This window comes from Cydia pomonella, chromosome 1 (assembly GCF_033807575.1).
Source record: "Cydia pomonella isolate Wapato2018A chromosome 1, ilCydPomo1, whole genome shotgun sequence".
NCBI classification, from domain to species: Eukaryota; Metazoa; Arthropoda; class Insecta; order Lepidoptera; family Tortricidae; genus Cydia; species Cydia pomonella.
Genome location: NC_084703.1, coordinates 17,831,386 through 17,848,898, shown reverse-complemented (window position 1 = coordinate 17,848,898; position 17,513 = coordinate 17,831,386). Strand labels below are relative to the sequence as shown.

The window sequence follows — 17,513 nt, the reverse complement described above, 5'->3', positions numbered from 1 at the left end:
GCGTCTGATTAGGTCGATAAGTAGAGTCAAACTATTGCAATTGAGTTCCATTTTACATTGAAACTGAACGATATTAAAATTTATCTTTTTATGTTTATATCATATCTTATTTTGGTGATTTGTGTCTATTATAATGAGATATTCTAAGCTACAAAGAAAGGTATTTTGCCCTATTGGGATTCAAGTTATTAAAAAAAGGATTAGTCTGAAATATCAAAGGCATGAAATGGAAAAAAAACAAATGTCACTCTACCCTTCGCGTTTGAAAAAGACTATAGAGCAGTGGTAGGCAAAAATTCTACATGGGGGGCCAGAAAAATAAAAAAAAAATCTGAGGAGGGCCACAACTGCAGAATCAATGCATTTTGTTTTGAAACCGTTATGTCGCGAGCCCTATACTAATTATTTCGAAGAATCGGCGGCGGGCCAGATGAAACCCTTGCGCGGGCCGGAACTGGCCCGCGGGCCGTAGTTTGCCCACCACTGCTATAGAGTCATACCAAGATAAGCTGGCAGTGATTTTGACAACCCCGACCGACAGTGCAACTGTTATTTTAACCGTCAAACTTCTATGAAATTATGACGTTTACTTAACACTTGCACAGGCTGGGCTATCAAAATCGCTGCCAGCTTATCTTGGTCTGGCTCTAGAATAATGGCATTTCGTAAGCGACATTCCTGTGGAATGCTAGATTTATTAATGGCCTCGAAAATGCATACAACCTCGTACAAAGATTTTAGGCTTATAACTCCAAAATGAGATCAGGTTGTCGTATTAAAATACTCATTGTATATTTTTGGTAAAATAATTTACTCTTATGGAAGACTAAGGGGTGCTATTCGTCCTCGCCTGGCGGCGCGGACTAATAGAGGTAGGCCTAGGAATAGTAAACTCATTCCTACTTGCCCGTTATTATTATTACCAACCAACTAATTCGACGTTTAGCTGATATAATCCCACCCATCCGGGTAAGATCAAAATTAGGGTGGTCCATTTTTTTATACTTAAACTCTCCACAAGGTAGTTTTTAGTTAAAAACTTATAAAAATTACAAAAACCAATTTTGAGAACAATCAACATAATTTAGAGGTCGTTCAAAATTAAAAAATCTGCAATACTTAAATGTAAAAAAAACACTTGACCGAAGAAAAAAATCTTACTTGAGGGGCTTTAATTTTTAATTACAACTAAGAGTCACCATACACGAGCGTCTCCCGAGCGTCGGCGTTCAGCCAACTCTATGGCTGCCGCTCGAAGCAACGTTGATGCAACTGCGCAACAACGCCCTTTTCCATAGCGCTGACTAGACGCTGGTGTGGGGTGGCTCTAAATAAAACAAACCTTTTTTTTTTGTTTTTGTATGAATGTGTCTTATTTATTGTATGAGATCTCAAATTCTATAGCAATGTGTAGCGACCAGTACATTATGGGTAAATGAGTCATAATTTGGCGTATAGATTACTACTTCATAATAAAACAAAGGGAGACTTGTGGAGAAAAAAATTAAAAATTCCATATAAACGTGGACCACCCTAATCAAAATGTACTACATGTATAACGTGCACGAATGTACCCTCCAAAAAAAACATAAACTAATCAGGAAAAGACGTCCACATAGCTGGTTGGTATTAATAAGAATATAATATAAGTAAACATCGTCGCTTAAGATTTGCAGTATCAAATAATCAATAAAAAAAAATTAAGAAAAATATTGTCTACACGATTTCTTCTTTGTAATACTTAAATATAATGATGTGATTAAAATTGTTACTACTATACGATACATAAGGCACATAGATGAACAAAATACGCTAAAAAGGTTTAACTGTACGGGTGAGTGCTTTACCTACCCTTGGGCTTTTAAATACTCACATTCTGATCCTGAATCCACATCAGACATTAACAATGCTCCTTCTCAGATATAGGTAAAGCCCCATTTAGACAGTTCAAGAACTTCCATGCGATTTTGAATTTTTATTCGTTACATTGCGGTATTTGGTCGACCGACTGAATTAATTTATGAAAGTTCTTGAACCGTCTAGATGGAGCTTTAATCACCAAAATTCGCGTCGCTAACATAAGCGGTGAACGTGGACGTGGGTAAGCGGTTAAAGACAACAATTCATTTTAACATACAATTAAAATAAATATATTTTTTTGTAATCAGAAAAATATAGTAACGACAGGTCCTCGGTTCACATCATTTGCTTTTGAAATGGTTTACATAACATAAAGCGGGGTTTAGACCAGCAAGAACTTGCATGCAATTTTTATTACATTGCGGTACCTGATCAAACTTTTGAATGCAGTGTATGTAGTCGGAAATGTAACGGAAATTGCATACAAGTTCTTGCTAGTCTAAACTTCGCTTTAAGAAGTAGGTATAGTAAGATTACTTCCAATTTGGTTTCCAGCATTTCTCCTCACTCAGTCTCCTAACTCTTTCAAGAGACTCGCTAAACTACACTTTTTGTCTCCTCCAAGAAATATATGATCATTGTCAAGAGGGCGCTGTTATTCTCATGTATCATGGTAACCGTTCAGGTAAGAATGAAAAATTTGGTTCGAATTAAATTCCGCAATATCATATATTACTGGTCAGGCTTTACATTAAGAAAGATGAAAATAAAGACTACTACTGGTGAATGACAAATTGATAATAATAAAAAATTGTGCAACTTGGGAAGCTCATAAGTCAAATTTAGTTCGTTTTATGACATAAATGTATATAACCTTTTTTTGTAGGAAATGTTGTCTTCTACTTTACTTTGTACATACAACAGATTCCTAGAAGTATGAGAACTTTTCTCTATGGCTGGCACCAATAGGTGTAATATCCAATACGGGGGAATATTTAAACGGTGGTTAACATAGGACCTAAGAAGTATGTTGAGATAAATGTTGCTTAGAAATATGTAGAATAAAAATATTAACCATACAAAATAATTCGGCAACACCCAAGTTACGAGCTTTTCACAGTAACTGTCAACGCTTGTTGGCATCTCATAATGTCATGTCATGTCATGTTGTCTCGTAAATCTCGTAATGTTTGCAGTAATTGCTGCTCGGTACATTTTCAATAATTAATTATGGGTTGATGAAGAGGTCATTTAATGATTACACAGATAAATTATATATCTGGTTTAATTTTGTGCCCGTATTGGATTTACACACTGTTTATTTATGTATATACAATATAAATGTTGTTTGCCTCTATTAAGTTGCTGTTCTCTTTCTTTATTTTTTTATTTTATTGTTAATTAAGAAGTTCGTTGTAATTTATTGGAGCAATATAGAATATTTACATACTTACTTAAAAGTTGCGTGTTTTCTAGTAGAAGGTCTAAGATCTGGGACTAGTCTAGTCAGTTGTCTCTTTCATGACTGTTTCCTGTTTTAGAGGCCTAGCTCCACGATTACCAAAATATTAAAAGTCTGTTCTGGTTACCAGGTCTGAAACTCTGGTATCAAATACTACTGGCATCGAAAAAAAGCAAGCGACTGAGCAGCTATATCTCAAGACCTATAAGGTCTATATAAACCAATATGGACTCGATGCAAATTTAGTCTGCTTAAAACTTTCCTTAAGATTATTGCCGTAAAAAATGGGTTTAGTTAACTTGAAGTATTGGACAATGCTTACCTGTCGGTAGGCTTTCAAGGTCAGAAACTTGAATTTAAGTATGCGTTATGAAATATTGCATTATACCGCCCTAAAAGAATCCAGTTATATTGTATCTTCAGTTTATCTCTGTAAACTTTAATAGAAATAAGTATAAGTATCTATCCCTAAAACGAGCTAGGCTCAAAACAAGGTCCACCCGCCATCTTGAAGTCAGGTTAGGGGGTGGATCTGTGAAATCCTGCATTATTTCACGCAAAGTATGTATTTATATTGTACCTTCAATGTACCTCTGTAAACTTTTTTTTTGGGAACAGTGTATCTCTCCTTAAAACGTTCCCTGACGCTCACGAATTTAACAAGAACGTTTTGTCCTGATAACTTATTTTTGTTCGGTATGATACGTATCTATATGCCTCTAAACCAGTTAGCAAATATTTCTGAAAGAAAAAAATCCGGAGTAATGATTAAATGCCAACGATCAACTGAAGTTCAACGTTAACAGGTTATTACTGTACATCTTAAAAGAAATGCTGAAAAATAAACTGAAAGTAATCTTATTGCACAGATAAGGTTTAACATAACTTGGATAAAGCGGACTACTATCATCAAATCAGTTACCCGAAAGTTAGTAGCAATTCGCTAGCGATTTCGCGTTGTTCTGCGCTCGTTTAACGTACCTTGCGGATTGCAGAGGCTATTGGTAAGGTGGGAAGTAAGGCGGCTGAGGATACCGAGCCATATAATTGTAATTTGGGGCATTTGCCGCCGGTCGAAGAGCACCTGGCACAGCAGGTGGCTGCATCCCTTGGACCGGGCCCGGGCCGGGCGCTCTCTCTGTGCCATTGTACTGCATGCCGCCAGTACCTACAACATTCGCAAATTATGAAAATATTATACATAAAAATGGGTCTTTCCGCGTAACTCGGACATGACAACGAAAAAATAAACTATTGAATTTAGAATGTGTCTGAATGTAGAATAAACAAATGAGGGTAGCAGAACAAATTTTATAACCTTAAGTCAATAATAAGTCAACGGTTGTCATAATTTCCGACATTGTAAGTGCTGCTTGCGGAATCAACTACGAACGTAAAATAAGTGATTATAAATATTACGACTTTAATTGATTTTTACGCAAAGAAGAGGTAAGTAACCTTTATTTATCTGTTGTCTATTAAATTATTCACGCGGTACTTTGATTACAATTATCATAAGTTGAAAGAAAATTATGTAAGAGGAGAATGAAAATTGCATGTCGTTGAGTAACGTGAGTAACGCAAAAAACAATATTTTTCATTTACTGTACTGAAGCTTTGGACAAATGAACTTATATTGAACACATAGTATATGATTTGGCTTAGATGATGTCATTCTCGCGGTTTATTTCTCCGCAAAAGTGTTATTTTAAAGAAATACTTGACTTGAGATACTTGTAACGTGAGTCACAGTGAATCGCGTTATTGCTACTGTAAAGAGAGTAACTAAATATTTTAATGTATTTTGGAGCTACAATGCCTCTATCAGCGGCAGAAAGGGCAAAAAGAAGAAGACAGAAGCTGAAAGACGAAGGAAAGTATGAAGAGTATAAGAAAAAACACTGCTTGCCGTCACTGGCATATCAAAGTGTCATATAATGTATTGGCAGTGTGGTAAGTTGAAAAAAGCACAAATATCTCAAGCATTCGACAAAGGTGTAAAAGAAAAACCAGGTTATTAACCCCAAATTATACATTATACCGAAATGGAAAAACAAGATGACATAAACCCACTAGCTGAATAAAAAAATATAATTTATAGCCTTTATACAATTTATTTTATCTAATTCTAATAATAATAAGTAAAAAATATGCTATTTGTTTGCTAGAAATGATAAAAAAATATCAAAATATTCTAGGTAGTCGCAAGTAACGTGATTCACGAAATCGCTGTAACGTGAGTTCGTGAGGTTTTATAGTTTATTTTAATAAGTGTATATCTTTGATTTCATTTGGTTAACTATTAAAGAAGCTTGATTATTTATGTCATTGTGTTGTTATTTTGTTAAAACAAATTCATTCAATAATCAAAGGGAAATCAATAAACACAAAAGGCGAAAAACTCCGTGTCCATTTCTTGTAACGTGAGTCACAGAGTTATTTTCTACTTTTCTCCAATTTCCATAATTTGTTGGAGAAAAAGTACTTCGACAATTCATTCGCAGTAATGTACTCTGTGATATTATTATCAAAATTTCAAGGTAGAAAGCTCTTGATCTCAAATATACGACAAGATTGTTAGGAATAGTGACTACAAAGTAACGTGAGTCACCGTGGATTTACCCAAATGTAAAATAAGTGACGTCAAACAGAGATACACCGACTCACCGGACACAGCAGGGTTCTGAGGGTAGTAATGCCGGTTCGGTGGCGGGACGGCCGGGTGGTACATGTAGCTGGCAGGCGGCGGCGCGGGCGGAGGGGCGCCTGCATACCCGCTGGGGCCCGCCACGGGGTAGTTGGGCATCGCTTGGTGCGCACGGGCTCCGAAGTCCGGAACCTGCACGCTGGGCCCAGCGTACCCAGCGGCTGCGCCATACCTCGTAGGTTCGCTTGTGCTTGTGTGAGGTTTTTGCCCATTTGCTAAATAGCCATTTGTTCTGTTGTTTAGCGTCGGTTCACTTGGGCGTTCTTCTACTGACGGTGATCTCTCTGCTATATTACCTGAATATGTAATTGCAGCAATTAGCACCATGCATGATTTTTTTTGAAGATGTCATTCGATTCTTCTTATTGTGCGATTTAAATATTTTTAATAAACCTGCTGTCGATTGTACCCCAGAAACGTTTATTTCGCGAAAATTAATGTGGTGCGCACACCGCAGTTAAAAACGACCTTATACTCTTAATACATACATACAAATAGCGCACACCCTGTGCCCTTACAGTATATGCGGCTGCGCTAAAATGTATGCGAAGGAGTCATGAAACAGTACATTACTGCAGAGACCGTGAAGTAAGGGATTGCAGGACGAGACTGCGGTAGACGGATAAAGCGAGTCTTGCAATCCCTGTTCCGGCCAAGGATTGTACAGTGCTTTTCTCAAACAATGTAATAAAGTATTATAATTAAAATAACTACTAAGTAATAAAGTAAATAAGTTTTTCCGGTAGCATATTACGCATAGCTAAGTTGGCTTCCTCTCTTAAATTAGGCGGAGTACAGTCCATTTCTCTATCGCTCTCGTCACTTGATGTCATTTTTATTTCTGGAAATATAACAATCGGAACGAATGACTATAAATAAAAAAAAATTGCCACCTTTTTATTATTTAAACTTGACATTTGAAAAAGCTATTCAAGCACCATGTTTAACCGCTTATAAATATAGTACCATAGATTTTATTTTTTTATTTTTTAAGTCGCAAGTATGCTTACAGAGAGAGTGGTCGTTGGCTGTATGTAATATTTCCTTTGTCAGCTCTTAGTGAGCAAATTTAAGAAGTTCGAGCAGCGGACAATAATGTACGTTTTCTCCAATATGCTCGGAAATGTTCACCTTATTGTAGCAAAAATAGTACGGAAAGTTCTTCGTTATGGTCAAACTCAAATTTAAAAAATTCTAACCATTATTGTCGTGTTTTAACGGACGGGAAATTATTACTGTATTGTTTTTCTACTTTTTAAAAACATGAATGCACTAAGAAAAACGCAAACGACCCGGTCAGCATCATTTCAAGCTATAGGATAGAGTCGTGTAAGACCGTTGTGTATGATCGTGCGAATACTGCTTAATAAAATCAAAGACTATATAACTTTTTTTAAGGATCTCATGCGTGCAAATACAGCTTATATTGCACAAATATATTGAATGAGCGAATATTGAATGGAACTGAATGGCAGAATATTTGTGCCTTTAACTTTTAAAAAATAATTAAAGAGGGAAATTGTTTTTATAGTTTTTGATGTGATGGTTCGATTTGAGTGCTGGTTGATGCTTGCATTATGATTATTTTGCCTGAGTTTCTCGCATGTTTGGAGAAAAGCACTATAAATGCCTCGGCAGGAACAGCAATTCGAGGATTCGTCTTCTTTGTCGAAACTCATCCACGAATTGCCATATCCCGGCCTTTGCAATAATGTACTATTCATACTAACTCCCTACAATACTTCTTGACCTAGGTCAAGAAGTAAAGTAAGGAGCCATAAATGAACAACTTCATGTCTTCATTTCGTGATATTAACGCATATACATTTCGGATTATGTTTGAGAAAGCTTTTCAACTCAATTATATTTACAAAAAAATTACAAATAATTGCTATTTACTCTTTTTGGACTAATTTCAGTTGAGCTTGTTTAACGTTTATGAACGAAATAATATATTTCTCATGCTCATATAAACGATGTCTCATACATGGAGCCCATTGTATCAGATGCCATTAAATATTAAATAATAACTGCTGGGCAGAGGCCTAACAAGCTCAGAATTGGGCTATATTCCCACGTCGCTGAAAGCGGGTAGGAGACTTAATTCGCTGATGTTTGTAGGTTTCCTAATACCTTCACCGGAAAGCTAGTGATGAAAGGGGCAAGCGGGCAGCTAAAAGAATGCCTAGTCATAGAATTTGCTGATATTTGGAATAGTAATACTACTCGATGTCCTGACTTTATGTATGTTTTTATTTTATTTTTATTTCGCACAGATTCCGGTTTAGAAGCATTTAAAAAATTGACTAAATCGGAGGAGTGCATTTTTCAAAAGCTGATATTTCAATTATTTAAGAAACTGAAAAATAAGTTTAATATTGATTTATATACAGTATAGATTGCTCTTTCTCGTGGTTACAATAAATTTGTTTTTTTTTTTTCATACAAAAAACTGGAAATAAAAATTTCAAGTGGAATTTATATGTATAAAGTTCGGTATTTTTGATAAAAAAATATTTATACTTTAAACTGTAGGTTGTAGTTCATAAAAAATGCCTGGAAAGTTTGCGAACGGGATCTGCATTAGTTCTGCAAAAAAAAATTCAAAAGTACCGAACTTTATACATATAAATTCCACTTGAAATTTTTATTTCCAGTTTTTCTTATGAAAAAATTAAAACTGATTATAACTGCGAGGAAGAGCAATGAATTTTGTATAAATATCAATACTTATTAAATTTATTTTTCAGTTTATTAAATAATAGCAACATCCGATTTGAAAAATGCACTCCTACGATTATAATAAAATAAAAATATACATAAATTCAGGCCATCAAGTAAGATAACTATTCCAAATATCAGCAAATTCTATGACCTGACATTTCTTTCGCTGCCCGTTTGGCGTGAAATGCCCCGAATATCATATGACATTCCGTACACGAATTCCAAAATTTACCCTCACACATAAACTAACTTAATCAAATGTACGCTCAACACTACTACTTACTACTCCTTAATGTATCAGTGACGAATTTGATCAAGTCTGGTCCAGCATTATTGTAGCCGACATTATGCCGTCTTGTAAGGGACTGCAACGTTTCGTCCATATGGGATGTTGAAGGAACCTACAATAAAATACGAATACAAATTTATTAGATGATAAAAAAAAGTTTCGCCGCACCAGCTTGTAAAGGCTCTCTTTATTCAGTTACAACTATTTTATTTTTAAATTTGCATTTTATCCGAAAGAGAGGCAGAGTAATCTGATGCAAAATTTTGAGTTATTTCATCATATTGGCGAGTAGAATTTACTTTTAAATGATGATTTGAATGACAAATATTTAATGTTTTACCTACAGTTAGTATTTTCCTCGCGTTGGTGTGGTAGCAAAGTTTGTTTAACCCTCGTGCCTTGAAACCCTCGCAACGCTCAAGTTTACAATTTTCGGATCACTGGCTATATGCTCGCAGATTTTTTCCGTTGCTAGGTTACCAATAGGGGGTATTACTGAAATGTTCTGCCGCCAGTGTGCAGCACTAGTATATTGTAAACCATAGAGTAACTTATACATACTCGTACTATGCCTTAAACAGTTTTTAGGGTTCCGTACCAAAAAGGTACAAAAGGAACCCGTATGGTGCGAACCCGTATTGTCCGTCCGTCCGTCTGTCTGTCTGTCCATTATATCGCTAAATATCTCGAGAACCATTTAAGCTATCGATTTGAAACTTGAAATAGTTATGAATAACGCTAACTCAGACGCATTGAAAGTATTATTTTGTTATTTTATTTTTATTAACTATGGAAATTGCCCAATTATGGAGGCAAAATTTCAAGGTGTAGTGACTCGGTCAAGTGGGGTATCATTTGAAAGAGCTCAAATTGTACATTACAAAACATTTTATATTGTTTTCATAGAAAAAAAAAATTACTTATGAAGGAAAATGTGAAAAAAATACCGCTATGAGATTACATTAAACTTATATCAAATTTAAGAACAATTTTTGAAATTGTTTCACATGATAGAGAATTATCCTTGATATACCAACATACGTGCATTACATAGCGCAAATTAGTTAAGACATTTCGCCGCTGTACACAAATATACTTAGTATAGGTACTTCTGTTCAAAAGTCTTTCACCTTTATAGTTACACGAGATAATTCAGTTTGTACGGAAGCCTCGGTGCGCGAGTAAAACGAACTCGCACTTGACCGGTTTTTTGAGAAGTTTTCACTAACCTATTGCGTTCGAAACACGACAATCGAAATTTCGTTAACTGCTTCTCTATCGGTCGAATGTGAGAGTGATAGAGAGACAGAGACAGATATATATATCTAAGGTAAGGGAATTTCGATGTTGTGTTTCGCAGTAGACCCTCTGTATGTTCTAGTGGCTCTCTCTATGCAGTTATGCGATATTCCACACAGGGCGAGGCACCTCGTAAATTTTTCCATCTCGCGCGGCAGCGTGCTCGTGTAAATTTTTAGAGAGCACGTTTGCCTCGCCAAGCTTCTAACTCTACAAGCCCTAACTTCACTAACTCTACACCTTACTCAAAATATATGGCTTGGCTGTTTCGTAAGGTGAAAAATGTATTCACAATTGTGGTTAAAGAATTTTATTGATCTCAAAAGAAATATACATTTCACTTAATGAGATTCATACATGCACTAATGAATTCTATGTTAATTTGTTAGTTTGCGCCCGTCATTATTTTGTTTTTTATATACAATAGGGTGGAGCTCGGTTGTATGGAATTGTATTATTTTTACATTTTCTAAATGGGCCGGTGCGGAATAGATGCTCCGTCAATCACCTCTTATGGGTAAAAATATTTTTTCAAAATTTTGAGTTTTAGTACTGCCGCAAGCCAATTACTATGCGTAATGCATAATTTTTCTAACTACTCGACTGCGTTAACTTTGCATTCCTATGACGTTTGATACAAATGAAGTGCAAACTAACTTAACTGGGTAAGAACTACCTTTAATTTATTTAGAAAAATATATACGTTCTTATAATAGTTTAATTACGATAATATTGTCATTGAATAGAAGTGTATCTCGTTGATTAAGCACTTAAGCAGTAGTTATTATAGTGTATTAAATTAATATCGGTTATTTGTTTTTATTGTGACGAACATGGCATTGGTATGCAGTCATTTGGTCCAATCAGTGGCAGTACTTCCATACAAGCCCAAAAGCCGGGCTTGCCTTAGTTGCCTTACTGAAATTACGTAGTATAAGATGAATATAGATTATTTTTAAACCACGCGCCAAAAGAACTCGTATTATTGAAACTGCAAATAACGAATGTAACTATTTGTTGGTATGTATAGCAATCTTATACGGCGAATTATGGCGGGCTTTTAGTGTGAAGTTAGCTGCACAATTGTGCACGAGCGCGCGTTTACTAGACAACTTCAAGTGTATTATTATTATTTGCCTAGTCGAAATACTATTATTCCGAAATTTTAATTTGTTTTAAGTGAATCAGTGAGTGTGGACTTCTTTGTTCGTTGTTTAAGTGTCTAATTCGTTAACAATATATGAAGTTGTTCCTTGTGTGATGAGATGCGTCCACAGTATTACTCGACGAAGGCAAGGTAAAGTTTGTCTGTAGAAAAACGGGATATCATTCCCGCGCCAAAACCAACACCTGACTTGTGTATTTCTCAGACAAGTCAGTCACATAGGAGAAAATTATGTAAATTATTTTTAAAGAAAATTATGTAATGCAACGGCCGGTCACAAAACAGTCAAAACACATTGGATTGTTAGTTGATGTATCTATTGCTGGTGTTGCCCATTTTTTCAAACGACATTAACGTTTGGATGCTTCTGGCTATGACGACTTATAAAATTTATCTGGCGCGATAAAGATAAGTTTATAATTGCTGATATGTTTGTAAAATTCTATTAAATAGTATGTAGGTAACTCAGTGCGCTATGATAAGTTCGTCTCGGCTGGCTAGCAAATGCAATTGAGTGCGAAAAGTGAAGATCGGACAAGTTATTAAGAAAACATATCTTTCAGCTTGCCCTACTCCAAAATTCTAGGCACGCCACTGGGTCCAATATTTGGTAATGTAAGAGATTTGCCACCAAATGTATTGCCAACTTATGATCTTTGGATAAGTTGAAAAAAAGTGAACCAGTTTGCCAATCTAGTTAGTGATTCAAGCTTAGAAGTGGCGGAAAAAGTGATGAAACCATGGTAGTTGGCTTCAATTCCAGCAATTATTGTTCGTGCTGTAACAAAAAAATCGCTTTCAGTAGTAGAGTTTCAGGCCATGGAATATATTTTACCCTATCTTACAAACATCAACGATTTAAGTACGGATCAGTTGTACCTGTACGAAGATGCGAAGCTAATAATGCGGGCACTTGTTCGGAAAACTTGTTTAAAAGAAATCCCGGTAAAATGGTCCAATCGAGATGGCTCACTACTGAATTTACGGTCTAGTCTATTATACAATACTTACTGTAGTAACGAAACGGCCAAGACACATATTCTAAGGTGTAGAGTTTGTGAAGTTAGGACGTGTAGAATTGAAGCTTATGGGCTCTCCAAGAGATATTTTTCTACCTAATATAACTATTAAGTACCTCCGGAAAAAAATTAGGTACATTTTTTTAAAGAAGGTACTAAATAGTACATGTTAGGTAGAAGAATATGGTATGCTTTATTTTTATTTAGGTACACCCGCCATCCTGACTCTCACTTCTCGCTCTGATTGGACAAGCCTAATAATTAGTTCAAGGGATCTTTCTGAAATCTATAATACTACAATAGTGCTGTCAACTGTAAAGCTGGACTTCCGAGCAAAGCGGCTCTGACGCAAAGGCCGCAGCGTCAGTGTCGCAGCGTTAACTGACGCAGATTCGCTTCCGAGCGGCGCGGCTCCGGCAACAGTCGCAGTTGTTAATTCCATACGGTGCGGACGTGATATACTTACTTATGATAAACCGATTAATTATGAAAATATTATTAGAAGAGGAGGATGACGATCTTTTGCTTCGTTACTTTTATAGTATGGAGCGAAGCCTACCAAACTCAATTTTCAAGAGTAGAATAGACGAAGGCACTTATAGCATCTTTGTAAAAAAAAAACATTTAAATGAGAACGATGATAAATTCAAAATCTTTTGTCGGTTTAATAAAAAGTCAGTTTCATTTTATTTTATTGGCATTGGAAGAACTTGCCCCAAAATCATCAGTTACCCCAGACTTTGTCCTTTTTAGGTCCGTTTTTATAGCCAATTCGCTTAAATCATACTAAGTAGAATGTTGTGATACTAAATTTACAAGTGTCTCGTCTTCCTTTTCAGTAAATATGTAAGTACGGTTAATTTCTTAGAGATTCTAAATATTGACATAACCTCAAAACCACGTGCAATCGCAGCGGCTGCGCAGTGCTTGTAGCTATCGCCGAGAGATTCTGACGCGGCGCCACTGTCACTGCGATAGTGACGCTGCGCTCGGAAGTTCATACATTTCCATACTGCATATGCATAATACTATCGCTCTGTCGCCGCGTCAGTGACGCCGGAGCCGCTTTGCTCGGAAGTCTGCCTTAAAACTGCCAAGCGAGTGGAACTGTCGCGCAAACCGCGAAGTGTCCGTCGTTTAGAATTACCGTAATGCCCAATGCGGAAAAATACGATAATAGTACATTACGATACAAGTGCGAAAAATAGGATATTCGAAACGAGTGGCGATTCGGTCGTGTTTTATATCGACACGAGTTGCGAATTACCTATTCGCACATGTATCATACAACGTTTTACAGTACAGTACCTGGGCGACCGAGCTTTGCTCGGTTATAACTATTTATTGTAATATGGTGGTGTATAGGTGATAATCTTAACTATATTTTTTTACTAAATTAAACTTGTCTAAAACAATAAAAATTAAATAAAACCGGCCAAGAGCATGTCGGGCCACGCTCAGTGTAGGGTTCCGTAGTTACTCTTCCGTCACAATAAGCTAAACTGGAGCTTAAAGTATAGTAAATTGTTAACCAAGGGATGAAACGGTACCTTTCACCTGAGTTAAACAAATAGGCAAATTTGCATAATCAGTACCTAATTAAAATAAGTATTTTTACTATGAAGGGAAAACTTTTTGCGATAACTCAAAAACAGCTAAACTGATCATGTCCGCTATAGTTTTCATTTAATGTCTTTCTTAAACTCTACTCCCACGATTTTTTTCATATTTTTTGGACCTATGGTTCAAAAGTTAGAGGGGGGGGGACACATTTATTTTTTCTTTCGGAGCGATTATCTCCGAATATATTCACTTTATCAAAAAGTGTTTCTTGAAAGCCCCTATTAGTTTTGAAAGACCTTTCCAACGATAACCCACACTCTAGGGTTAAAGCGAAAAAAAAAATTCACCCCCACTTTACGTGTAGGGGAGGTACCCTAAAAAAAAAAAAATTTTTATATTTTATTGTACGACTTTGTCGCCTTTATTGATATATATATCCATGCCAAATTTCAGCTTTCTAGCACTAACGACCACGGAGCAAAGCCTCGGACAGACAGACAGACAGACAGACAGACAGACAGACAGACAGACAGACGGACATGGCGAAACTATAAGGGTTCCGTTTTATGCCATTTGGCTACGGAACCCTAAAAATTATATATAAACTTGAACATATAAAAAAAACAAAAGTTAGTCACCGGGCGAGATTCGAACCCGTAACACTCGTTTCTTTTCTAGCCGTCCGCGTCTTAACCCGCTGGACCAGACGGACAGTGGCTGGCAAAACGAAATTAGCGACCATATTCTGCGTCGAAAGAAAAACGCATGAAAACTCGAAAACACGCGTTTTCCCAAACATAAGACTAATCTAGATCGATTGTATACCCCCAAAAACCCCCATATACCAAATTTCAGCGAAATCGTTAGAGCCGTTTCCGAGATCACAGATATATATATATATATATAAGAATTGCTCGTTTAAAGGTATAAGATAAGACATGGCCATTTAAATGTTCGACACAATAACGTAATATGCTAATTTTCGCGCTAGTGCAGTAAACTAGCACCATATGTACTGTAAATGAATATACACATGCTTACCGGATCGATGATATTTCTAGTGCCGCCGCCGAGCAGCATGTTAAATAGATGTCTAACAGCCTGCATAGACACAGTTGGTGAATCCTACAAAGAAAATATTTATTTAGACCAACTGGACGTGTTGTTAGAATATCAGTTTTCCTCATTTGATTAATAGTAGTAAGTAGATTACGAGACGAATCTTTGCGACGTCACAATTTCCCTCTCCACACTTTTAGATAGTGGTAAACCCTTATTTTATGCTTCGGAGGCATCACGAACACAACGATATCAGGCCGTACAACAAGTGTAATCTACCGACAACCCTTTTCGCTAGTACACTGTTAAAAAACTAGAAAACTGTATCAGGCCGACTAGCCTCTTCACTACTAGAGTCAGAACTAGCTATAGCACAATCGGAATAGAACAAACCTAGAAATCTCTTGGACAGCCCTGAAAATTGATATGTATGTAAATTAAAAGCCCCTTATTCATGTCTATACCATTTGACATTTGGAGACCTCGAGGAATCGCAGCCATCTTGAAAAATGTGTGCCATCGGTTTTTTTTGATCCATTGAACATTTTTGTGTGGAATTTAATAAGTTTCCGTTTCACCATACACATAAAACTCATAGAAAAAATAAAAAAATAACTTGCGCCTGATCCTCGTGGTCCCCAGCATGAATTTTAAGGAACGTTAACATGGAACCCAGAGATTGTATGTGTAAAAAATTATTACCTGTCACTATTGTTTGAACCCCAATTAAGACCTAGTCTGTTTTTTCAATCACAATATTTAGCCCTAAACATTTTTATTCCGTTAATTTTAGTAAATTTGTATTTCATAGCACTCGTGTAACAATTACGGATCTACTGTTTTATTGAAATCTCCTCTATAACTTAGGCGCTAGAAGAAAAAATATGATTTAATATTCGGAGTCCTATCCATGCGGCAACAGTAATGTTTCTTTTCTGAAACTTGCTATGAAATGATGACATGACTTTCTTCAAATTAGGTCCGGAAATACTACATATCAGGTGCGATGAGTGAAGATGATATGTAAAGAAATTTCATACTGCCTTACACACCTAGGACTGTAAAGCAACCTTCTTTTGTTTTTTAACGTCAAATTGTGACACAACGTCTTGGCATCCAACCATCAACTAGCTTCAGTTAGCTTGGTACGGTAATTTGTTGTGCATAGTCGTTGCTAAGCATAGCGCAGGCGCGCGGACTTACGCGCGTAAGGTTGTACACCGCTGGTAGAGTGGCGAGCGGAGTAGGTTGCCACAAAACAAATTGACTACAATTTTTTTGTTTTAATTGCAAGTTTGAGAAAAGCACTATACAAATCTCGGCGAGAAACGGGGTTGCCGGCCGCGTCTCCGTATCTGACCTCGGCCGTATATATCTACTTGGCCTGCAACCCTACGTTTCCCGGCCTCTATAGTAATGTACTATTAATAAAACATGTGTAAGCAGGTCGTGAATTGCAAGACAAATCTACCGATATGTCATTTTTTTTAATCCGGCTTGTATCCTAAGCTACAGGCTGTACTCAATCATCAGTAACCCAAGCCTACTTTCTGGTTAAGTCACAGCCTTTCCTGGCCAGTTCGTCCGCTGCATCGTTTCCTCTTGATCCACTATGCCCCTTTATCCATTGAATTGTTACTTTGTTGCCTTCTTTGCTCACTTCCGCGAGGCTTCGATGACATTCAAGTATGAGCTCTGAATTAATTTTGTCGCTGCATAGCGCTTGTAGTAGTTTCCCATTAAGAGAATATCCTCTGTAAGGTTATAAGCGCTAAAACTGGGGTCAAAAGTAATTTTTATAGCACGATGTATTATTTCCGCAAAGATATCTAGGACTTTTTTGTGTAGAATTTAGTAAGCTTTAATGTTGTCTTACACCATATTTTCCTAGATGACGTAGATTTTGAGTAAAACGCGAATTTCTCCAGGATGGTACACATTTTCTACGATGGCTGCGATTCCTCGAGGCTCCCAAATGGTGGGGACATGAAAAGGGGGCCTTTAATTTACACACATACCAAATTTCAGGACTATTCCAGAGATTTCGAGGTTTGTTCTATTCCGATGGTGCTACTAACTCTGCAGCGATTTTGATAGCACAGACTATACAAGTGTTTTTTAAACATCAAACTTATATTAAATTATGACGTTTAAAATAACACTTGCACAGTCTGTGCTATCAAAAACCCTGCCGAGATAGCTTGGTCTGACTGTAGTCTAGGCATGATAAATGCATGATGGCCTATGAAATAAATGAAAAAGTAAAACTTACCGAATTAAAAGACACCGAATTATCCAGTTGTGGTGCCTGAGCCCCCTGCAATAACAAAGGTAAAGTTACTAGAGTCCGTCTAAGAGGGTTATTC

General features: G+C 36.6%; 1 protein-coding gene across 4 annotated transcripts in view; it reads right to left on the bottom strand.

Moving 5' to 3' along the window:
* LOC133517177 (DNA translocase FtsK-like) overlaps positions 1 to 17,513 on the bottom strand; it is a 59,243-nt gene that overhangs the window by 15,710 nt on the left and 26,020 nt on the right. For all 4 annotated transcript variants that reach the window (XM_061850390.1, XM_061850397.1, XM_061850381.1 and 1 more), the window contains 5 exons: positions 17,420 to 17,464; positions 15,130 to 15,213; positions 9,037 to 9,154; positions 5,990 to 6,325; positions 4,304 to 4,490 (listed from right to left, as the gene is read on the bottom strand). In XM_061850390.1, the coding sequence (XP_061706374.1) occupies positions 4,321 to 4,490; positions 5,990 to 6,325; positions 9,037 to 9,154; positions 15,130 to 15,213; positions 17,420 to 17,464 (753 nt within the window). In that variant the 3' untranslated portion in view covers positions 4,304 to 4,320. The remainder of the gene's footprint in view (positions 1 to 4,303; positions 4,491 to 5,989; positions 6,326 to 9,036; positions 9,155 to 15,129; positions 15,214 to 17,419; positions 17,465 to 17,513) is intronic.